The 24,985-nt window shown below is 45.7% G+C and overlaps 1 protein-coding gene across 3 annotated transcripts in view; it reads right to left on the minus strand.

The window, feature by feature from the left end:
* The window catches only part of abcc4 (ATP binding cassette subfamily C member 4 (PEL blood group)), a 370,665-nt gene that overhangs the window by 229,277 nt on the left and 116,403 nt on the right, over positions 1–24,985 (minus strand). For all 3 annotated transcript variants that reach the window (XM_078221654.1, XM_078221653.1, XM_078221655.1), the window contains one exon: positions 11,585–11,689. In XM_078221654.1, the coding sequence (XP_078077780.1) occupies positions 11,585–11,689 (105 nt within the window). The remainder of the gene's footprint in view (positions 1–11,584; positions 11,690–24,985) is intronic.

Raw genomic sequence — 24,985 nt, forward strand, 5'->3', positions numbered from 1 at the left:
TGATCCCGATAACCCCTAATTCCCTTACTGATCAGGAATCCATCTATCCGTGATTTAAACATATTCAACGAGGTAGCCTCCACCACTTCAGTGGGCAGAGAATTCCAGAGATTCACCACCCTCTGAGAGAAGAAGTTCCTCCTCAACTCTGTCCTAAACTGACCCCCTTAATTTGAGGCTGTGCCCTCTAGTTCTAGCTTCCTTTCTAAGTGGAAAGAATCTCTCCACCTCTACCCTATCCAGCCCCTTCATTATCTTATAAGTCTCTATAAGATCCCCCCTCAGCCTTCTAAATTCCAACGAGTACAAACCCAATCTGCTCAGTCTCTCCTCATAATTAACACCCCTCATCTCTGGTATCAACCTGGTGAACCTTCTCTGCACTCCCTCCAAGGCCAATATATCCTTCTGCACACAGTATTCCAGCTGCGGCCTCACCAATGCCCTGTACAGATGCAGCAAGACATCTCTGCTTTTATATTCTATCCCCCTTGCGATATAGGCCAACATCCCATTTGCCTTCTTGATCACCTGTTGCACCTGCAGACTGGGTTTTTGCGTCTCATGCACAAGGACCCCCAGGTCCCTTTGCACAGTAGCATGTTGTAATTTTTTTCCATTTAGATAATAATCCAATTTGCTATTATTTCCTCCAAAGTGAATAACCTCGCATTTGTCAACGTTATACTCCATCTGCCAGATCCTCGCCCACTCACTCAGCCTGTCCAAATCTCTCTGCAGATCTTCTACGCCCTCCACACGATTCACTTTTCCACTTATCTTTGTGTCGTCTGCAAACTTTGTTACCCTACACTCAGTCCCCTCTGTGATACGCAGTGGTATCATACATACCCAAAGGGTCAAGTGAGTGGAGAGATGCCACTATAATCAGTAGAACCTCAGGGAAGTATAAACAGTGGCTCAACATTCAAGAGCAGTGGCAAAAAGAGAAAGCTACAGATTGGGAAAATGGGGTGGAAAGATGGAAGCAAAAAAAGAGAGATCTAAATCCTTAGGATGAGACCGTGAGCCCAGAAAAAAGTCACGAATCTATGACCGAAGTTGTGTCAACAGACAACAGTGGTCTTAGGAATCTTAGAAACCCTACAGCACAGAAAGAGGCCATTCGGCTCATCGAGTCTGCACCGACCACAATCCCACCCAGGCCCTACCCCCACGTCCCTACATATTTCCCCACTAATCCCTCTAACCTACGCATCCCAGGACTGTAAGGGCAATTTTAGCATGGCCAATCCACCTAACCCGCACATCTTTGGACTGTGGGAGGAAACCGGAGCACCCGGAGGAAACCCACGCAGACACGAGGAGAATGTGCAAACTCCACACAGACAGTGACCCAAGCCGGGAATCGAACCCAAGTCCCTAGAGCTGTGAAGCAGCAGTGCTAACCACTGTGCTACCATGCTGCCCTGGTCGTGGTCTGAGAGTAGCAGCCCCGACAGGCACAGACATGGCAGTAGAGGCTAGAGTTTAACAAGAAAGGCTAGGAATCAAAATGATGATAGTAGTAGGATCGAAGTCCCCATGATAGTGAAATGTTGGTAGTTGCCAACAAAATGGAGCTCATGGAGATAAGAGAGGCCAAAAAAAAGTTAGGTATTTGGAAAGGGTTTGGGGTGTACACCGAGGTACCAGACGTAGGGGAAGCTTGCTTTGTCCCACCTGTGGGTTTGCACAGAAAACGTTTTGCAAGATGGGACATATAAAGCAAACGCCAGATTAGTAGCCCGTGGGGATGAGGAACACTTGGAGGGGAGAGACATTGGGGTCAATTCACCCACAGCAGTGAAAGTGACAATGAATTTTTTTTTGCCTTTCTAACATCTAATAATTGGGTATGTAAATCAATAGATATCAAAGCAGCGTTTCTGCATGATCAAACATTTCAAAGAAATGTGTTTTTGAGGCTGCCCAGAGGAGCAGGTAATACACAGGGACAATTGTGGAGATTGAACAAATGCCTTTACGGATTAAGTGATGCATCAAGGGTTTGGTATTTCTCTGTACGATCTGTATTGCTGAAGACTGGCTCTGTCCAGTTAAAGGCAGATCTGGCTTTGACAAAGGGTCATCTGGACTTGAAAAGTGAGCTCTTTTCTCTCCTTACAGATGCTGCCAGACCTGCAAAGATTTTCCAGCATTTTCTCTTTTTGTTTCTGGCAATGTTCTATTGGAAGTCTGAAGCAAAATTAGCTGAAATTTTCATGATGCGTGTTGATGCGTTCCTATGGGGTGGCAAGGAAGAGTTTGAAAAAAGGATAATTGAGGGGCTAAAGACAGAATTTAAAATAGGGAGTCAAGCAGCTGGTACTTTTCGATATCTCGGTCTTGGGGCCTGATTTTACCATCAAGTTGTGCCCATTTGCGGGCATGAAAACTTGGTAAAGTCGGGCATGAGGCGAGGAGCAAGATTCGCACCCGCTTCTGCGCCGGTTCCCCCTTTACCAAAGTCCGAAAATGGACGCAATCGGGACCGCACCCAAAACGGATGCAACAGCCATTTAAATGAATTTGCATGCATTTCAATTGACTTAATTGGCTGTATGCCCAACTTTACCAGCACTTCCCCCTTTACCACCACGTTCACCAATCCGGAATCGGCGCGAAACAGACATGCTCCATAAAAATCCAATTCGGGTGCTCCATCAGTGAGGGTTAGTGAGGAGGTAAGTGCATAGCGTCCGACGGCTCTCTGCTGTTTATGGGTGTCCTTTTGTTGCAGGCATTTCCTTTCTCGAATGGGTGGGGGCTCTGAGAGTGTGTGGGGGTGTGGGACGCTGTTGCTCAGCAGGGTGTCCGATGTCAGATTTGCAGCATAGACATTTGGATGCTGCTGGGTCCTAGTGCACTCAGCACTCTTTCCAGCTAAAGGATGTGCACAATGCCTCGAAATTTGCACTGCTGCAGCCTCTCAACTTTTCAAGGAACTGTGATTTTGAGGAGCATGTGGCTGGGGGAAATGAGGGGTGAAGTTGTGATTTTGAAGAGCATGTGGCTGGGGGAAATGATGGGAGGGGGCTGTGATTTTGGGGAGCATGTGGTTGGGGAATCAGCAGTATGGACTGTGACTGTTGATGGGCTAGGAGCAAGCAGCATTCCTTAACCTCTACATGTGTACCTCTCTATCTCCAACCACCTCTCCGTCCCCCTCCCTCACTTCAGAGTGAGGAGATGGCTTTTGCAATGCAACCGATTGATCTTGCTGTTCTTTTGGTTGCTGCTGAGCTAAGGAGGAGGAGGAGCTGGAGGAAGAATTGTGGGGACAGGAGGCCCAGACCTTACCACTTGCAGGAGTAGAGGGAGACAACCATCAGAGGCAGAAGGTGGCCGCCATTTGCCCAGAGTTGGGAGGGGGGGGGGGGGTGCAGGAGGAGGGAGCAGAGACCCCAGCAGTTCCGTGCACGAGTGTCATTTGAACAGATGTCGGACACCGTGTGCCGATGTTTCCGCCTCTGAAAGGAGACAGTGCAACACCTGTGCCACCTGTTGCAAGACCTGGCACTTAGGGACAGGGAGAGCACCCACGCTCGGTGACTGTCAAAGTGACGGCCGCTCTGAACTTTTATGCGACTGGCTCCTTCTAGAACCCTAGCGGAGATGTATGTGGCATTTCCAGGTCAGCTGTGCACACGTGTGTCAAGCAGGTCACGGAAGCCCTGTACGCCCAGGCAGGGCAGTACATCAAATTTAATCTGGAGCAGGTCCATCAGGAAGCCCGGGCTGCAGGGTTTGCAACCATTGCGGGGATACCTAATGTACAGGGGGCCATCGGCTGCGCCCACGTTGCCCTCAAGATCCCCCTACAGAATCCATGAAGATTCATCAACAGAAAGGAGTTCCACTCCCTGAATGTGCAACTGGTTTGTGGCCATAACATGTACATTATGCACGTCTGCGCAAGACACCCAGGCAGTGTGCACAACAGCTTCATTTTCAGGAGCTCTGACATCCCAAAGGCATTTGAGGAGGAGCCCAGGCTGCGGGGGTGGCTTGTGGGTGATATGGGTTACCCACTTTGGACATGGTTGATAACGCCTGTGTGGAGGCCTGTGACTGAGACAGAGGCCCGCTATAATGAGGCCCATGTAGCCACCCGCATGATTGTAGAGAGCTCCTTAAAATGAGATTCCAGTGTGTGGACCGCTCTGGCGGGACCCTACAATACAGCCCTCTGATCTCTTCCCGCATTGTAGTCGTGTGCTGTGTGCTTTGTACAAGCTGGCTCTGCAGAGATGTGACCTATTGGAGGAGGAAGGAGGAGGACATGCGAAGGCTGACCAGCCGGACGTCGCTGGGGAGGAGGCTGACCAGCAAGAGGAGGAAGAAGAGGAGGAGGGAGAGCATGTTGAGGGACACCACCTAGGCGTTGGAGGGCTGGCAGCTCGAACGAGGCATGCGAGGGTGGCTGGGGAGGTCCTGATAACCAGGCAGTTCAGTCGTTATGGGCTTGTGTCTGTGAACAGAAAATGTTAAGGTGCTTGAAGATCTATTTAACTAGTGCAGCCCTTCACCTGTGCCATCTTAGTGCAACTACAACTTCCTAACCTTATGTGGCCAACCACTACGTCTCAGTGACTCCCCAGAATGTACATTGGAGGTGGAGGGGGCCAGCTGCCTACCTCGCCCCGTTGCCTGTGATGCATGTGGCAGGCGTCCTCTGGAGACCCTGGACCTTTAGGGTCCTGGCCGGCTTCCAAGTATCTGGGATGTTTCCGTGACACCTTCTTCTTCCTGCTGCCCATGAGATGCCCCAATATCAGGAAGGGGGAGTCAGTAGGTGTAGCCACAGCCACAGTCTCCTGGCTGGAAGGCTCTGGCATGGGCTTGAGCCCTTCCTTCTCCCTTGGGGTTCCTGTGGACCCCTGGGTCACTCCATGGGACGGCGGTGCTTCTGCAGTGAGCTCCAGAAGCTCCGGTGTCACTTGGCCCTGCCAGTCCTGAAGGACCACCTGTGTCCCACCCTTGGTGGTCGAGCCCTCTGCGATGGCCACCTGAGTCGGGGATCACCTGTCAACGGCTGCAGCAAGTGCCCTCTCAGACTGGGCCATACTCTGCAGCCCTTCAGCCACGACCCTCTGCAACTGGGCCACGTTCTCAAGGGCTGCTGCTGTAGGCCCCTGTGTCTCAGCGCTGTCCCGCTGGGTCTCCTGCAAGCTCTCGAGCCCCTCAACCATGGGCTGCAGAAACTCAAGAAGGCTGTTCAGTCCCTCAGCTGTGATCTGCTGTGACTCAGCTGTGGCCCTCTGGGACTCTGCTGTGGCCTGCTGTGACTCGGCCATTGCTTGGAGCCTGCCACTCATGGTGAGGATCCCCTGTCCCAGGCTTTCCACTGCAGACGCCACCCTTGCAGTGTTGTCCTGGGAAGCACTCTAGACAGGCAATAGCTGGTCCGCCTGAAAGGTTTGGGACTCCTCCCAACAGCCTCGCAGTTGGTGCAGTGTGGCCATCAGCCCCTCCTGCATTTCCTGGCTCTGATGCTGCATCTACAGCAGCTGAGGGAGAAGTAATCTCAGAGGCCCAGCATGTAGCCTGGGGCCAACTAAGTCCTCACCTCCAGCAAGCTCCCATGTGCCAGAGGCCTTGGATGTTCCTTCCTCCACCCGATGTACATCAGCAGATGTGTCGTGCTCACCAGAGAGTGACCCAGAAGCCTCACCGTTAACTGGACCCACCAACGCGTCAGTATCTGGGATGGTGAGTTGTGAGGTGGAAGCTGTCACGAAAACAGCGCCACCCTTGGAGGTCCCTTCAGCCATATCCTCTGAGGACTCGTCTGAGCTGTCCTGACCAGGATGGGCGGGAGCTGCAGTAGAGGCCTAGAAGTGCAGATGGCCACAGTGTGTTGGTTCTGTCCCTGCAACACGGGACACAAGATTAAGTGTAAGGGAGGGAGAGGAGTCCCAGATGCAAAACACGTAATTCACATTTCCCCATTGAACACAGAACAAAGCACAAAGAAAATTACATCACAGGAACAGGCCCCCTGGCCTTCCAAGCCTGCAGCGACCAGGCTGTCCACCTGATTTGTAACCCCCTACCCTTCCAGGGACCACATGCCTCTATTCCCATCTCATTCACATAGCTGTAAAGACGCCCCTTAAAGGTCACTATCATATCTGCCTCCGCGAACCCCCCCTCCCCCGGCACCCTCACCCTCTAAACATGCCTCGTATAACTCCTTTAAATCTTGCCCCTTGCACCCAAAACTCATGCCTCCGAGAAGTTGCCTCAAAGTGAGTGGAGGATTGACAAGTGCTCACTTCTTGACGGCAGCCCAACCATGCTGTCGCTGACAGCCCGCATTTCCCCTTTTCTTGACAGCTCCAGTGCCCACTCCTCAAAAGGGGTCAGGACCCGGAAGTCTGGCTCACCACCCCCTGTCTTCGCCCTCTGTGTGTGTTATGGTTGGTCTTCTCCTGTGGAGACAGAAGGAGCTATGAAATAAATGATGGCGTGACTCCTGGAGAGTATCAGGTGGTGGCCCTTAGAGGGCAAGTGCAGTGGGGCTCTTGGGGGTGATAGGAAGGAGCCGCTTGGGGTCAGGGGCTGGAAACATGCAAGGTGCTGGGGATGGGAGGATCTGGGGGAGATTTGGGGGAAGATGCTAATGAGGTTAAGCACTCACCCTTGCTGCCCGGATGAAGTCATTGACCTTTTGGCAGCACTGCTTCCCGGTTCGGGGGGGCCAGTGCCCTGGCACTGCCTCCCAGGCCGCATTGCTAACAGCTCCCCTGGGTCTACGTTCTCCTGGGGGGAAGAGGTTGTCCCGCCTCGCCTCTGCTGCATCCAGTAGCCTCCCCAGGTTGCCCGCAGAAAATTGGGGGGCTGGTCGTGCGCTCATTTTGTGCAGGAATGCCTGCCTGTCCATCCGTGGGATTTTTATGGATCTGCCCCTCGTTAAGGCAGATCAGCTGCAGTCAGTTTGGCAGAGCATTCCGACAAGATACATGCAGTTTGCAGCATTGAGGGGAAGGCACTTGCAGGTGTGCTGGGGGGAGAGGGGGGTGGATCGATGCCTCAATGATTGGGCATGTGGGAGAGGGAAGTGTCATACAGCCCACTGGAGTCCGGAGGAGATGGGAGCCTCGTGCAGGACGGTCGGGGGTGAGGGGGAGTTACGCTGCCACTCTGCCTGAGATCAGTGGGGGAAAGGGGGGTCCGCTGCCCCTCTGCCGGAGATCAGTGGGGGGGGAAGGAAGGTCCGCTGCCACTCTGCCGGAGATCAGTGGGGGAGAAGAGGGGTCCGCTGCCACTCTGCTGGTGATCAGTGGGGAGAAGGGGGGTCAACTGCCACTCTGCCAGAGATCAGTGGGGGAAGGGGGATCCGCTGCCACTCTGCCCGAGATCAGTGAGGGGGAAGGGTGATCCGCTGCCACTCTGCCCGAGATCAGTAGGGGGAAGGGGGCCACGATCATTCTGGGTGAGGGGAGGGTAGGGGGATAAGCGGGTCAGTAATGTTGGGGGGGTGGGGCAATGCCTGTGGTGGCTAGGGGGAGGCATTATCCAGCCTGTGTTAAGCCCCACCCACAGGTTTGCGCAGCACGATTTGGAATCGCTGATATTTTTTCCAGGTAGACTGCATATGGTGGCGCCTGAGAACGAGTCTAAAAGACGGATCTGAAACACTCCCAGTTTCAAGTCCGCCCAGCACTTAGAATCAAAATGGTAAAATAGGGCCCTTGATATCCGACAAAGTAAATTTGGGATAACAATGAGTCAACAGGGATGTCTAAATAGCATTGATCCCATTCCCATCACCAGAGAGAGGTCGATGGAAAAAGATGAACTGGCCAATGATTTTTTTTTACTTAATTGAATATATTTTAAAAATGTATTTTTCTAATAGTAGGAATGAAAGTGTCCTCTCCAGGGTATTCACTCTTGGTTAAAATGCATAACATTTTATTTCGGTGTCAGGTGTCATGCCAGCTTTTCCCCTCTTTTCCTACACAGACATTTATATGCATTCGTATGTTATTGAAATTATTTATGCCTAGATATGAAAAAAGCTACATCCAAGACTTGTAATTATTTGAGGAGGCAACTTTTTTTTTCATCAGTTTTGATCAAAGGTCATCAACCTGAAATGTTAACCCTGGTTCTCTTTCCACAGATTTTGCGCTGATACTCATATTGATACTCACATGCTGAATATTTACAGCATTTTCTGTTTTGATTTCACATTTCTAGCATCCACAGTATTTTCCCTTTATACATTTTAATCTGCTGTTTGTAATTATTATGCAAGATATTAAAAATCCTGAAGATCTTCAAATCTATTTACAGCATCCAAACATTTTACATAGTCATGTCACTATATTTATCATGGACTAAGAGCAGCAACTGAATACAGATTATTCTGTATATTTCTGTTCAAATTGGTCAGTGTCTCTGATTGGTTACAAGCCCCTAAAGCTTTGTACCGATTTTGTAAATGACTTCTGGGTCACTAGGTGGGAGATTTCTTTGTTTCAGTTTCTGCCATATGTGACCAAAAGTGGCCTATCCAGCATGTAGACTTTAGGATAAAGCATGCAAATTAATGAAGTATTCGAGAGCTCTCAATACCCAAAGAACCACATCCAGCAAAAGTCAAGTCCTTTCAGGAAGGAGAAAAGGGTAAGTAAATACAGAAACACAGCAAAGAAAGGCTAAATTATAATAAGAAGCAGAAAGCTAGCTAGTAATGTAAATAGTAAAAGTTTCTACAAGTATTTGAATAGGAAAACTAACTGAAGCTGGTCCTCTAGATAGAGTCTGGAGAATTGACACTGGAAAATAAAGAAATGACAGAGGTGTTCAAGGTTTATCAAAGTTTATTTATTTATTAGTCACAAGTAAAGCTTATATTAACACTACAATGAAGTTACTGTGGAATTCCCCTAGTCGCCACAATCCGGCACCTGTTCGGGTCAATGCACCTAACCAGGAATTTTGGAAGATTATAACCAATGCACCTGCTATCTATGCTGCCACTTCTTTTAAGACCGTAGGATGCAGACATCCGGTCCTGGCAACTTGTCAACCTTCACCTCTAACAACTTTTCTAGCATTCTTTCCCTGGTGGTGATGATTGTATTAAGTTCATCCCTCCCTTTCATCTATTGATTTTCCAGAATTTTTGGGAAGTTTTCCAAGTCCTCTGAAGACAGACAAAAATATCTGTTGAGCGGCACAGTAGCACAGTGGTTAGCATTGCTGCTTCACAGCGCCAAGGACATGGGAGGAAACCGGAGCACCTGGAGGAAACCCACATGGATACGAGGAGAATGTGCAAACTCCACACAGACAGCGACCCAAGCCGGGAATCGAACCCGGGTCCTTGGCGCTGTGAAGCAGCAATGCTAACCACTGTCCTCCTGTGCCGCTCAACAGATATTTTTGTCTGTCTTCAGAGGACTTGGAAAACTTCCCAAAAATTCTGGAAAATCAATAGATGAAAGGGAGGGATGAACTTAATACAATCATCACCACCAGGGAAAGGATGCTAGAAAAGTTGTTAGAGGTGAAGGTTGACAAGTTGCCAGGACCGGATGTCTGCATCCTAGGGTCTTAAAAGAAGTGGCAGCTTAGATAGCAGGTGCATTGGTTATAATCTTCCAAAATTCCTAAGATTCTGGAAAGGTTCCAGCAAATTGGAAAATAACTAATGTAACAATTGAAGAAAGCAGGGAGGCAGAAAGCAGGAAACCATCGACTAGTTAGTTAACATCTGCGAATTCATTATTAAGGAAATTATAGCAAGATACTTAGATAATTATAATTTGATCAGGCATAGCTAACATGGCTTTGTGAAAGGGAAATCGTGTTTAACTGTAAGAGTTTTCAATGAAACAACATACAAGGGGAACCAGTAGATGTGGTGTACTTGGATTTCCCAAAGTCATTTGATAAGGTATGTCTCAAAGTTATTACACAAGATCACATGGTGTGGTGGGGGGCGGGGGGGGGGCAAACATATTTAGCATGGATAAAGGATTGGTTCACAGAGACAGGGATAAATGGGCTGCTTCAGATTGGCAAGCTGTATTAGTGTGGTGTCACAGGAATTAGTGCTGGATCCTCAAATTTACAAGCTTTCAATGTATGGCAGCTAAATTTGTTGATGACGCCAAAACAAGTAGGAAATTAAGTTGACTGTGTGGAGTTTGCATGTTCTCCCTATGTCTGCATGGGTTTCCTCCAGGTGTTCCAGTTTCCTCCCACACTCCAAAGATGTGCAGGTTAGGTTTATTGGCCATACTGGATTGCCCCTTGGTGTCAGGGGGATTGGCAGGGTAAATGCGTGGGGCTGCAGGGATAGGGCCTGGGTGGGATCATTGCCATTGGGCGGCACGGTAGCACAGTGGTTAGCACTGCTGCTTCACAGCTCCAGGGACCTGGGTTCGATTCTCGGCTTGGGTCACTGTCTGTGTGGAGTTTGCACATTCTCCCCGTGTCTGCGTGGGTTTCCTCCGGGTGCTCCGGTTTCTTCCCACAGTCCAAAGACGTGCGGGTTAGGTTGATTGGCCATGCTAAAAAATTGCCCCTTAGTGTCCTGCGATGCGTAGGTTAGAGGGATTAGCAGGTAAATGTGTAGGGATATGGGGGTAGGGCCTGGGTGGGATTGTGGGGTCGGTGCAGACTCGATGGGCCAATGGCCTCTTTCTGCACTTAGGATTCTATGATTGCCACTCAATGAGCCGAATGGCCTCTTTGTGTACTGTAGGGATTCTATGATTCTGTGACAAGGGAGAGAATCTACAAAGAGATATAGACAGGTTAAGTGAGTGGGCATAAAATGGCAGATGGAGTATAATGCGAATAAATGTGAACTTGTCCATTTTGGAAGGAAGAATAGAAAAGCAGTATACTACTTAAATGGAGAAAGATTGCAGAATTTGGTGGTACAGAGAAATCTTGGTGTTCTGGCACATGAAAGGATCCATTCCTGGGATAAAGGAGTTGTCTTTTGAAGAAAGGTTGTAAAGATTCAGCATATACCCATTAGAGTTTAGAAGAATGAGAACGATCTTATTTAAACATAATATCCTGAGGGGATTTGACAAAGTGGATAACCAGAGGATACAGTGGAGGCTGTATCTTTGAATTTATTCAAGGCTGAGTCAGACCAATTTTTGTTCGGCAACAGGGTCAAGCAATATGGTGGGGGTTGGGCAGAGAGTGAAGTGGAATTAAGACCACAACCGATCAGCCCTGACCTGATTGAATGGTGGAGCAGGCTTGAAGGCTCTATTCCTGCTCCCATGTTCCTATGTAAATATAGGTCGGAGACAGCATCTCTAATTATTAGAAAAGTATTTTGCACTGGCTCTATTTCTAGCCCTTCTGCTCCCTAATTTCCTAGCTATATGCTAGGAAGATTTACTGAGAAGAAAATAATGGTGTGCTTTCTTTACTATAAATTCAATCATTTAATAATTTACTAGCAGCAAAACTTGTTCATTCTGTATGCAATCCAAACGTGCCTCACTTGAGGAAAGAAAATCGTCAATATTAAACGTTTTAAGGTATAAGCAAAATTTTAGGCAAAAACTACTTGCATATTATATAATCATTTTACCTTGTCCCAAAAGCATGTGAGATCCTCTATGTGGATTGAATAATCATTTTCATAGCTATTTACATCCTCATTGGGTTTTTTAATTTCTTCAAGAATTAAGAATCCCTATCAGTGAAATAAAATCAAAATTGATCAACAAACATCGTAACAAAACCATTTCATAAATGAAATTGGAAAGTGGAAAAATTGACACAAATTATGCATTATTATTTACTGGATGAATTATCTGATACTCTTAAACAAAGTAAATGCAAAGATGCTTTCAATAACTTGTTAGTTTCACGTTAATATTTTTACCTTCAAATATAGAACCTTACTAAAGTAGTTTCTTCAGCCTATAAATAATATTTCACATACAGCAGCATCAAGATACAGCTGAAATAGATTTTTGTTTTTTCTCAAAATAAATAATTGCTTGAAATTCAAAGTCCCAACCCAAATATTCAGCTCTCCTGACCAAATAGGTCACTGAGCTTTGGAAATTCATGCCCTTATTTTCAGATTACAAATCCATTAATTCTTCTTAAGCCAATTTATCACTTTTTTCACTAATCCACTTTTTCACTACATTCCAAACCTAAGCACAAATGTGTCTGGGAAAATGGCCTTGTTCTGAATTAGATTGTGCTACAATACACAACGTAGGATTTAATGTACCTAAACCAGCTTACATTTCGCATTAGGCTCATTTGCAGTGCTTAATGAGGGACATAGTGCTAACAAATGCACATTTCCACTTTCTTCATCCTGTGTCACCATCAAGACAGGGTGAAGGAACTTTTCTCTCCTTTATATTCATTAAAAAGAACCTCAATAAAAAGAATCTTTATGCACCAGCTTGAAAAATATATTAGGTGGATACATATTTTAAAACAATGTTTTTTTTACTTTACTGGGTTGGGTTTTGTGGGTTGCCATGTCCCCCATTCCCAGCCGGCTAAAATATTGGAAAAGACCCTGTCCATGATCCTGATGGCTGCTCTGCAATAAGTTAATTCTGGAAACAGCATTAATTGCTCCAAGACAAGACTTCTACCCTTTCTCGGGAAGCTGTTCTGTTTTAAAGAGTTGCCAACCAATCGCGTGGCTGACAACTCTGTAGTCTCAGCCATGCCAGCTGGGAGCAGTAGCCCCTGCTGGGACTACAAACAATCCCACCATGCCGAGGAGCCCATGTAAGTCTGGGATTAGAAGTCTCGGTGAGAGGGTTGAGTGGACCAGGTGCAAGAAGCCAGGGGGGAGTCTTAAAGGGGGGAATTAACTTTAGGGAACTGTAAAAAAACCCTGAACCTTGTACAGACTGTAATCAGTGTATGTTTAGAAAAAGGAAGATGTATATGTGTTTTTTTAGCCCCAAGTGTACAGACAGTTTAACAGCAGCAAGCTTTTGTGGCTTTAAATAGAGGCTTATTTCACGCATTCACCCAGCGCTAAGTCACTCATCACTCACACACTCTTGAGAAAGATACAGTTAAAGAGAATATGCACTTTTACAAGTTGTAAACAAAATAGTTCAGATTCATGTGCTTGGCTTAGCACAGGAAAACAGTCATTGTGGGCCCTGTAAAGGTGTTTCACTCCAAAAGAGTAGTTTAAGCCATTTCAAAATCTGGAGTTGTATATAAGGATTATTCCAGGACTCCCTTGAAGAGATGGATGTTCAGTAGTTCACAAAGTTTGTCAATTGTAGATCTTCTTGGATTTGGATTAGGAATAGGGTTGGGAGACTTTTAAAGATACAATGACCTCCAAGTTTAAAAACTTTGCTGTTGCTGCCTTGGTTGACAGGTGATATTCTGCAATGGTATTCTTTGCGGACTGACTGTTTTGCTCTGGTTCTTAGACTAACAAAAGGTTTTAGTATCAGAAACTAGTTTCAGTCATAGATTCAACTACTATTGTCTGTCTAGAGTGGTTTAATGCCAAGAGTCATTGCTACACAATGGAGATAGATGACAGCAATTCACACCCACTTGTGGTTAACTCATTTTCTGTAGGTCCCCATTTGTTAAATTTCAAACTTGGAGATATGTAATCTGTAAGATTTTGAGTTTGGAGTAAACCATTAACAATGGCAGGTGTGAATCCCACAGAGAGGTTCATCTGGGTATTAGGGGCGGCACGGTAGCACAGTGGTTAGCACTGTTGCCTCACAGCTCCAGGGACCTGGGTTCGATTCCCGGCTTGGGTCACTGTCTGTGTGGAGTTTGCACGTTCTCCCGTGTTTGCGTGGGTTTCCTCCGGGTGCTCCGGTTTCCTCCCACAGTCCAAAGATGTGTGGGTTAGGTTGATTGGACATGTTAAATTAACCCTTAGTGTCCTGGGATGTGATAGGTTAGAGGGATTAGCAGAGTAACTAAGCGGGGATAGGGCCTGGGTGGGATTGTGGTCGGTGCAGACTCGATGGGCCAAATGGCCTCCTTCTGCACTGTAGGGATTCTATGATATGATTCTATGTCCATTCAAGGGAGAGGCCTAGGATCATTCAATTAGGAACATTTTGAAATTTTGAGGTGGGCTGTGTTGAATTTGTAACAGTCACCTTAAAGTCTTGTTAGTGTCTATTTTTAACAATAAAATTTCAGGATGCTTCCGTATGACCACAGTCCATGTTTGAAGATACAGAATGTACAGGGTAACTGCAATTCATCTGGTATCAAGGAAATATATCCCACAACATCCTTTAGATATAGGATAGATGTCAGAGGTAGGTTCTTCACTCAGAGAGTAGTAAGGGCGTGGAATGCCCTGCCTGCAGCAGTAGTGGACTCGCCAACATTAAGGGCATTTAAATGGTCATTGGATAAACATATGGATGATATTGGAATAGTGTAAGTTAGATGGGCTTTAGATTGGTTTCACTGGTCGGCGCAACATAGAGGGCCGAAGGGCCTGTACTGCGCTGTAATGTTCTATGTTTACCAAATTTTCCTCAGGTACTTGTTTCCAATTTCCTGCATCCACAGTATTTTGCTTTTGTTCTGTCTGAATGTGCTGGATGTTTTTGAATGATTGATTGGAAATGTAGAAAAGCATTCTACCATTTGTAAAGTATGGGATTTTGTATGACATTTTTGTCCCATATGCGAAGCTGTAATTCAGGAAATATCAGTTAATTCTAAAATTGCTATTCTCAGGACTAGTCTGAATTGTATTGGAACTTTCTTCCAGAGTAGGTCACAGATACCAGCCCAGAATGAACCAAAAAGCTCCAGATCCCCAACTCTGCATTTGAAACCTCCATTCTAATGAGAAGTACCACACAAACATCTCCCTTTTGTTATTAGATGTAGTAGAACATATATATGTTCTTTTCAGCATTTTCTGTGTTTATTTCAGTATTCAGTACTGTTCATTTTATTTGAACTTTGGATATACCTGCCTGGATTTTTGTTAATTGCAGTCTGAGTTTGATACTATTTGAATATCAGGAGGTGAGAGCTCTATTACAACTTAGATTTTCCAGTAGGTTACACCTAATGAATGAACTTAAGGTGAGCATATCTAAGAGGAACGGTTGCGTAGCAATGCCCAAGTAATCTAGAGGGTGGATAAATATTCGGGAGACATGATTAGGAATTCCACTATGACCATTAGGGAAATTTAAATTAAAGTAAATTTAACTTGGAATAAAAAATTAGTCCCATGAGCAAGAAACTAGCAGATTATAGTAAACACCTATCTGGTTCACTATTGTCCTTCAGGAAAGGAAATCTATCATCCTGCCTAATCTGACGAATGTGGACTCCAGACACACAACAATGTGGGTGATTTTTAACACTAATATTGTTTGGCAAGTTGCTTGGTTGCATCAAACCACTACAGAGAAGTCAAAAAATAAAACAGGATCATGTGGCATCAGCCTAGGCATGTAACAAACACTGCCCAGGCAGCCCTGTAAAGTCCTCCTCCCAAACATTATGAGGGTAAATTTGAAGAACAGTCCAACAGCCAGTCACACTCACAGAATCATATCATTCAACCAATGTCCCAATCACCTTCATCACCATCCCCGAGTATGTTCTGTCACACTGGCAGGACAGACCCACCATAAGTAGCGGCAGTGGTATTCAGCCGGGATGGAGTTGCCCCAGGAGTCCTCAACATTGACTCCCGGCTCCATGAGGTCTCATGGCAAAGAAATCTCTTGCTGTTTGTCACCAATCGACCTCTCTCACCAGTTAGCACTTTGTCATATTGAACAGTTCTTGGAAGAAGCGCTGAGGGTAGCAAGGGCACAGAATTCACTCTCGACATCAATGCCTGTTACCAAGAGTGAATTGGTATCAACACTACCAACCAAGCTTGATGAGTCCTGAAGGACATATCTGCCTAACTGGGTCTGTGACAGGTGGTGAGAGAACCAGCAAAAGGGAAAAAACTTCATCCTCAACAATCAGAGTTCTCTGTCCTCAAAAATACTGGTAGGTGTGACCACAACACAGTCTTGTCATTCTTTGGTATCATCAATAGTAGCACAATTGATTTCCCAATGGATAGCCACCATTCTGTTTATTTGAAAGGGAATAGAGAGACCAGTACAGACACCACACTGGTTGAGTCATACCATCTGCCAACAAGTTCACACCTGCTGTAGTAAGAGGAGACAAGAGACTATGCTTGAAGAGTGAAATAGGTTCACGTGGTAAGTTCTGGTAAACCTTTTTCAGTTTTTATATAGCCAAGAGTCAATCTCCAACAATCTTTAAGTAAATTAGACTACCATGATAAACAGGAAACTGCGTGCAGTTATCTGTCAATCAGCTGAAAGTAGTTGGTTCAATTGGTGTTAATTACTGGAGCAGGAAGCAAAACTCGACCATGACTCACTGGAGAGTCTATATAAAAGGCAGGCTTTTCACATCATATGGTAGGAAGGCACATGACAAGACAGAGTGCGAGTGACTGGGAGGAATTAGGTTCATGGGAATTCAGTGCACATGAGAAAAGATACTTTAAGTAAGATTTATTGCAACTCAAACTATGTTAACTATTAGTTGTATCAAGAAAGTTTATCAACAATTGTATGGTTTAAGTTAAAGCCAAACAAAGTTAATATAAGTAAACCAAAACAAAATATTGTTCACAGAATTGTTATGGTGCAGAAGGAGGCCATTTGGCCCATTGTGTTTGCACTGCCTCTGCAAATGATCATTATGACTAAGTGCCATTCTCCTGCCTTTTCCCATTGCCCTTGTACATTGTTTCTATTCAAATAATTATTGAACCTGCCTCCATTAGACATCCAGGCAGTGCATTCCAGGCCCAAACCACTCACTGTGAAGAGGTTTCTTGTCACATCACATTTGCTTCTTTTGCCAATTACTTTAAATCTGTGCCATCTTGTTCTTGATCCTTTTTGAGTGGGAACAGCTATCTACTCTGCCCAGCTGCTCATGATTTTGTTAATCTCTATCAAATCTCTTAGCCACCTTATCTTCAAGAACAGTCTCAACCTTTCCAATCAATTGTCATAACTAATGTTTCTTGTCATTGGGCTCATTCTTGTAAACCTCCTATAATGTGTTCACATTGTTACTATACAATAGTGCCCAGAACTATACACAATATTCTGAGGTTTAAAAAGTGCCTATGTAAGTTCATCGTGAGCTCCTTTCTAGTACTGTGCTGTTACTAATAAAGCCCAGGATACTATATATTTTTATTTTTCATCCTATTTTAGTGTATTATTTTACAACATCTCCACGTGCCTCCTACCAAAATGCATCACCTCACACTTCTATGTATTGAACTTCATCTGGCCAACTTGTCTGTCCTTTTAAAGCTTTATGCTGTCCTCACAGTTTACAATGTTTCCAGATTTTGTCATCCACAAACTTTGAAATTGTCCCCTGCACATCAAGATCTAGATCACTCGTATATCAGTAAAAGCAAGGGTTCCATTATCAACCTCTGGGGAACATGACTACAAATCTTCCTCCAGCCAATTTTGTATCCATGCTGCTACTGTCCCTTTTATTCCATCAGCTATCATTTTTCTCAAGTCTGTTGTGGCACTGTATCAAATGCCTTTTGAAAATCTATGTGCACTACAGCAACAGTATTACCCTCATCATCCCTCTGTTACCTCTTCAAAAAACTCCAAGTTAGTTAAACACTATTTTCCCTTTTGAAATCAATGCTGGCTCTTAATCAACCTGCAGTTTTTCCACGAGACTACTAATTCTATCCCAAATAATTGTTTAGAGAAGCTACCCACCACACTAATTGCTGGGCTTATCCTTTTTTTGAACAAGGGTACAATATTTGCAATTCTCCTGTCTTCTGACACCTTCCCTGAATCTAAGGAAGGCTGAAAGATTATGTCCAGGTGCCCTGCAATTTCCACTCCCTCTTCCTTCAATATTCTTTGAAGTATCTCATTTGGTATTGGTGCCTTGTCAACTTTAAGTGCTGACAGTCTATCCATCACTTTCTCCTAATCAATTTTGAACCTTTCTAATGAGTTTCCACCTCTGCCACTATGGCCCAGATAGCATCTACCTCCTTGGAAAAGAGGGATGCAAAATATCCATTTGGTACCTCAGCCATGCTTCCTGCCTCCATTATAAATTCCCATTTAGATTCCTAACTGGCCCTACTCCTCATTTTACCATTGCTCTTCACTTCTAGAACATAGAACATAGAACACTACAGCGCAGAACAGGCCCTTCGGCCCACGACGTTGCACCGACCAGTTAAAAAAAAACTGTGACCCTCCAACCTAAACCAATTTCTTTTCGTCCATGAACCTATCTACGGATCTCTTAAACGCCCTCAAACTAGGCGCATTTACTACTGATGCTGGCAGGGCATTCCAATCCCTCACCACCCTCTGGGTAAAGAACCTACCCCTGACATCGGTTCTATAACTACCCCCCCTCAATTTAAAGCCATGCCCCCTCGTGCTGGATTTCTCCATCAGAGGAAAAAGGCTATCACTATCCACCCTATCTAAACCTCTAATCATCTTATATGTTTCAATAAGATCCCCTCTTAGCCGCCGCCTTTCCAGCGAAAACAATCCCAAATCCCTCAGCCTCTCCTCATAGGATCTCCCCTCCATACCAGGCAACATCCTGGTAAACCTCCTCTGCACCCTCTCCAAAGCCTCCACATCCTTCCTGTAATGTGGGGACCAGAACTGCACACAGTACTCCAAGTGCGGCCGCACCAGAGTTGTGTACAGTTGCAACATAACGCTACGACTCCTAAATTCAATCCCCCTACCAATAAACGCCAAGACACCATATGCCTTCTTAACAACCTTATCTACTTGATTCCCAACTTTCAGGGATCTATGCACACATACACCTAGATCCCTCTGCTCCTCCACACTATTCAAAGTCCTCCCGTTAGCCCTATACTCAACACATCTGTTATTCCTACCAAAGTGAATTACCTCACACTTCTCCGCATTAAACTCCATCCGCCACCTCTCGGCCCAACTTTGCAACCTGTCTAAGTCTTCCTGCAAACTACGACACCCTTCCTCACTGTCTACCACACCACCGACTTTGGTGTCATCAGCAAATTTGCTAATCCACCCAACTATACCCTCATCCAGATCATTAATAAATATTACAAACAGCAGTGGCCCCAAAACAGATCCCTGAGGTACACCACTTGTAACCGCACTCCATGATGAATATTTACTATCAACCACCACCCTCTGTTTCCTATCCGCTAGCCAATTCCTGATCCAATTTCCTAGATCACCCCCAATCCCATACATCTGCATTTTCTGCAGAAGCCTACCATGGTGAACCTTATCAAACGCCTTACTAAAATCCATATATACCACGTCCACTGCCTTGCCCCCATCCACCTCCTTGGTCACTTTCTCAAAAAACTCAATAAGGTTAGTAAGGCACGACCTACCTGCCACAAAACCATGCTGACTATCACCTATCAATTCATTACTCTCCAAATAACTATAAATCCTATCCCTTATAATTTTTTCCAACATCTTGCCGACAACAGAAGTGAGACTCACCGGTCTATAATTCCCGGGGAAGTCTCTGTTCCCCTTCTTAAACAATGGGACAACATTCGCTAACCTCCAATCTTCTGGTACTATACCAGAGGCCAACGACGACCTGAAGATCAGAGCCAGAGGCTCTGCAATCACTTCTCTTGCCTCCCAGAGAATCCTTGGATAAATCCCATCCGGACCAGGGGATTTATCTATTTTCAGACCCTCCAGAATATCCTGCACATCCTCCTTATCAACTGTAATACTGTCTATTCTACTCCCTTGCAACCCAGTGTCCTCCTCAGCTATATTCATGTCCCCTTGCGTGAACACCGAAGAGAAATATTGGTTCAATGCTTCACCAATCTCCTCCGGTTCCACACATAACTTCCCTCTGCCATCTATAACTGGCCCTAAACTTGCCCTAACCAACCTTCTGTTCTTGACATACCTATAGAACGCCTTAGGATTCTCTTTAACCCTATCCGCCAAAGTCTTCTCATGTCCCCTTTTAGCCCTTCTAAGCTCGCTCTTCAACTCCCTCTTAGCCAATCTAAAGCTTTCTAGTGCACTACCCGAGTGCTCACGTCTCATCCGAACATAAGCCTCCTTTTTCTTTTTAACCAACAAAGAAACTTTTTTGGTGCACCACGGTTCCCTAGCCCTACCAATTCCTCCTTGCCTGACAGGGACATACCTATCACAGACTCGCAGTAGCTGCTCCTTGAAAAAACTCCACATGTCGGACGTTCCCAGTCCCTGTAATCTCCTAGTCCAACCTATGTTTCCTAATTCTCTCCTAATAGCCTCATAATTACCCTTCCCCCAGCTAAAACCACTGGCCCGAGGTTCATGCCTATCCCTTTCCATCACGAAGGTGAACGTAACCGAATTGTGGTCACTATCACCAAAATGCACACCAACTTCCAAGTCTAGCACCTGGTCTGGCTCATTTCCCAGCACCAGATCCAATATAGCCTCACCTCTAGTTGGCCTGTCTACATACTGAGTCAAAAAACCTTCCTGCACGCTTTGAACAAAAACTGACCCCTCTAACGAGCTAGAGCTATAACAATTCCAGTCAATATTAGTCAAGTTAAAATCCCCCATAACAATTGCCCTATTACTTTCACTCCTAAGCAGGATTGACTCCGCAATCCTTTCCTCAACCTCTCTAGAACTTTTAGGAGGTCTATAAAAGACTCTAACATGCTTCTTCACCTCCCCTCTGAACCACCATCTAGGCTCTCAATTATATTTTCTATCTGTCATGGGTGCATTTTTCAAATTCCTTATCTTAATTTCTATCTCCTTTTTCATCCAAGAGTTCTGGATTTGCTTGCCCTACCTTTGCCTTTTGAGGGAATATACCTTGACTGTGCCCAAGCATTACTTTTTTGATTGAGTTACTGTTTTTCCCACCGACCTTTGGTGCCGGTCTATCTGGCCCAGCTCTATTCAGTTCTCCCCCAATAATTATTCGTACTCTGGATTGTCCATTCTTTTTCTCCTGCCATCATAAATTGATGATACAATTATCACTTATCCTTAATGTTTCCCCACTGACACTTGATCTACTTGGCTCACCTCATTTCCAAGAAGCAGATCCAACACTGCATCCTTTCTTGTTGGACAAGATACATACTGCTGTAAAAAATTCTCCTGACCACAATCCATCCTTTACACTACCACTGTCCCAATCTACATTCGGGCAATTAAAATCCCCCATTATAACTACATTGCATCTGTAATTCTCCTGCAGATTTGTTCCTCCCCATTCTTCCCACTAGCTGGATGCCTGTCAACTACATAAGCAATAAAATTGCATCCTTTTTATCCTTTGGCTCCAGCCAAATTGATTCTGTCCTTGAACCCTCTAGGAAATGTCCTTCAGGGTGCAGAGGAGATTTACAAGGATGTTGCCTGGATTGAGTGGCATGCCTTATGAGGATAGGCTGAGGGAGCTCGGTCTTTTCTCCTTGGAGAGACGAAGGATGAGAGGAGACCTAATAGAGGTGTATAAGATGTTGAGAGGCATAGATCAGGTGGACTCTCGGAGGCTTTTTCCCAGGGTGGAAATGGCTGCTACGAGAGGACACAGGTTTAGGGTGCTGGGGGGTAGGTACAGGGGAGATGTTAGGGGTAAGTTTTTCAGAGGGTGGTGGGCGGGTGGAATCGGCTGCCGTCAGTGGTGGTGGAGGCGAACTCAATAGGGTCTTTTAAGAGACTCCTGGATGAGTACATGGAGCGTAATAGGATGGAGGGTTATAGGTAGGTCTGGAAGGTAGGGATGTGTTCGGCAAAACTTGTGGGCCGAAGGGCCTGTTTGTGCTGTAGTTTTTCTATGTTTATCCAGCTCTCCCTAGCCAATAGCATCACACCACCTCTTTTTCTTTCTTTCCTATCTTGTCTAAACATCCTGAACCACCCAACAGTCCACGGGAAGTGGAGGAAAGGATATGTCAGGAGATTCTGGATAGGTGCAGAAAAAATAGGGTAGTTGTAGTGGGGACTTTAATTTCCCTGGTATAGACTGGAAAGTGCTTAGAGCTGGGGTTCCGGACGGGGAGGAATTTGTAAAATGCGTACTGGAAGGTTCTTTGGAACAGTATGTAGATAGCCTGACTAGAGAGGGGGCTATACTGGACCTAGTTCTGGGAAATGAGCCCGGTCAGGTCGTCAAAGTTTCGGTAGGGGAACATGTGGCAAATAGTGACCACAACTCTTAACTTTAGGATAGTAATGGACAAGGATGAGTGCTGTCCTACGGGCAGGGTGCTAAATTGGGGGAAGGCTAACTATAGCTGGATTAGGCAAGAATTGGTGGACGTTGATTGGGAGACGATGTTTGAGGGCAAGTCCACATCTGGCATGTGGGGGTCTTTTAAGGAACAATTGATAAGGCTGCAGGATAGGCATGTGCCTGTAAAAAGGAACGGTAGGATTCGAGAGCTGTGGATAACCAAGGAAATTGATGATCTAATTAAAATGAAGAGAGAGATGTACGTTAAGTCCAGGCAACTGAAAACAGATGGAGCTCTGGAGGAATACAGAGTAGGAAAGAACTCAAACGGGGAGTTAGAAGGGCAAAAAGAGGTCACGAGATGTTCTTGGCAGGCAGGATTAAGGAGAATCTTAAGGCATTCTATTCATACGTTAGGAACAGAAGAGTTGTCAGGGAGAAAATTGGACTCCTCCAGGACAAAGGAGGGGAATTATGCTTAGAATCCAAGGGAATAGGGGAGATCCTAAATGAATACTTTGCATCGGTATTCACGAAGGAGAGGGACTTGTTGACCGGGAGTGTCTCGGAAGGAGGTGTTGACCCGTTAGAGAAAATCTCCATTACAAGGGAGGAAGTGTTAGGTTTTTTAGGGAACATTAAAACTGACAAAGCCCCAGGGCCTGATGGCATCTATCCTAGACTGCTCAGGGAGACGAGAGATGAAATTCCTGGGCCTCTGATGGAAATCTTTGTCGCTTCTTTGGACTCAGGTGAGGGCCCTGAGGATTGGAGGATAGCGAATGTGGTCCTGTTTAAGAAGAGTAGCAGGGATAACCCGGGTAATTATAGGCCGGTGAGCTTGACGTCCGTGGTAGGGAAGTTGTTGGAGAGGATTCTTAGAGACAGGATGTATGTGCATTTAGAACGGAACAATCTCATTAGTGACAGACAGCATGGTTTTGTAAGAGGGAGGTCGTGCCGTACAAATTTGGTGGAGTTTTTTGAGGAAGTGACAAAAACAGTTGACTAAGGAAGGGCCGTGGATGTCATCTATATGGAGTTCAGTAAGGCATTTGACAAAGTCCCACATGGCAGTTTGGTTAAGAAGGTTAAGACTCATGGGATACAAGGAGAAGTGGCTAGATGGGTGGAGAACTGGCTTGGCCATAGGAGACGGAGGGTAGCGGTCGAAGGCTCTTTTTCCAGCTGGAGGTCTGTGACCAGTGGAGTTCCGCAGGGCTCTGTACTGGGATCTCTGCTATTTGTGATATATATAAATGATTTGGAAGAAGGTGTAACTGGTGTTATCAGCAAGTTTGCGGATGACACGAAGATGGCTGGACTTGCGGATAGCGATGAGCATTGTCGGGCAATACAGCAAGGTATAGATAGGCTGGAAAATTGGGTGGAGAGGTGGCAGATGGAATTTAATCCAGATAAATGCAAAGTGACGCATTTTGGAAGAAATAATGTAGGGAGGAGTTATACAATAAATGGCAGAGCCATCAAGAGTATAGAAACACAGAGGGACCTAGGTGTGCAAGTCCACAAATCCTTGAAGGTGGCAACACAGGTGGAGAAGGTGGTGAAGAAGGCATATGGTATGCTTGCCTTTATAGGATGGGGTATAGAGTATAAAAGCTGGAGTCTGATGATGCAGCTGTATAGAACGCTGGTTAGGCCACATTTGGAGTACTGCGTCCAGTTCTGGTTGCCGCACTACCAGAAGGACGTGGAGGATTTAGAGAGAGTGCAGAGAAGGTTTACCAGGATATTGCTTGGTATGGAGGGTCTTAGCTATGAGGAGAGATTGGGTAAACTGGGGTTGTTCTCTCTGGAATGAGGGGAGATCTAATAGAGGTGTACAAGATTATGAAGGGGATAGATAGGGTGAACGGTGGAAGGTTTTTCCCAGATCAGAAGTGATGATCACGAGGGGTCACGGGATCAAGGTGAGAGGGGCGACGTATAACTCGGATATTAGAGGGATGTTTTTTACAGGGGGTGGTGGGGGCCTGGAATGCGCTGCCAAGTAGGGTGGAGGAGGCAGACACGCTGATATCGCTTAAGACTTACCTGGATAGTCACATGAGCAGCCTGGGAATGGAGGGATACAAACGATTGGTCTAGTTGGACCAAGGAGCGGCACAGGCTTGGAGGGCCGAAGGGCCTGTTTCCTGTGCTGTACTGTTCTTTGTTTGTTCTTTGCATCCAGGAATATTTTACACCCAGTCCTGCTGTTCCTTGAGTCAGATTTGTTATCACTACATCATCATACTTCCACATGTAATTTAGATGTGTAACACCCTAATCTTATTCATTATACTCCATGCATTCACACATGCACAGTCACCCTAATTTAGACTTAATTACTTTCTCCCTTACTGACTCCATGATTTAGCTATTCTCTATACTAGTGCTATCTGTCTCCCCAAGTATTTTGTGCACCTGGTACTCCCCTCCAATATTCTCTCATGGTTCCCACACCCCTGCCAATTTTTTTTTAAAGCCCTCCCAACAGCACTAGCAAAATGTCCACAAGGAATTCCATCCCAGCTCTGTTCAGATGCAACCCGCCTGGCTTGTACAGGTGCCATCTTCCTTAAAGCCAGTCCCAATGTCAGGAATCTAAAGCCTTCCATCCTGCATCATCTTTCTAGCCATGTATTCATCTGCCTTATCCTCCTATTTTTGTACTCAT

This window comes from Mustelus asterias, chromosome 10 (genome assembly GCF_964213995.1).
Source record: "Mustelus asterias chromosome 10, sMusAst1.hap1.1, whole genome shotgun sequence".
NCBI classification, from domain to species: domain Eukaryota; kingdom Metazoa; phylum Chordata; class Chondrichthyes; order Carcharhiniformes; family Triakidae; genus Mustelus; species Mustelus asterias.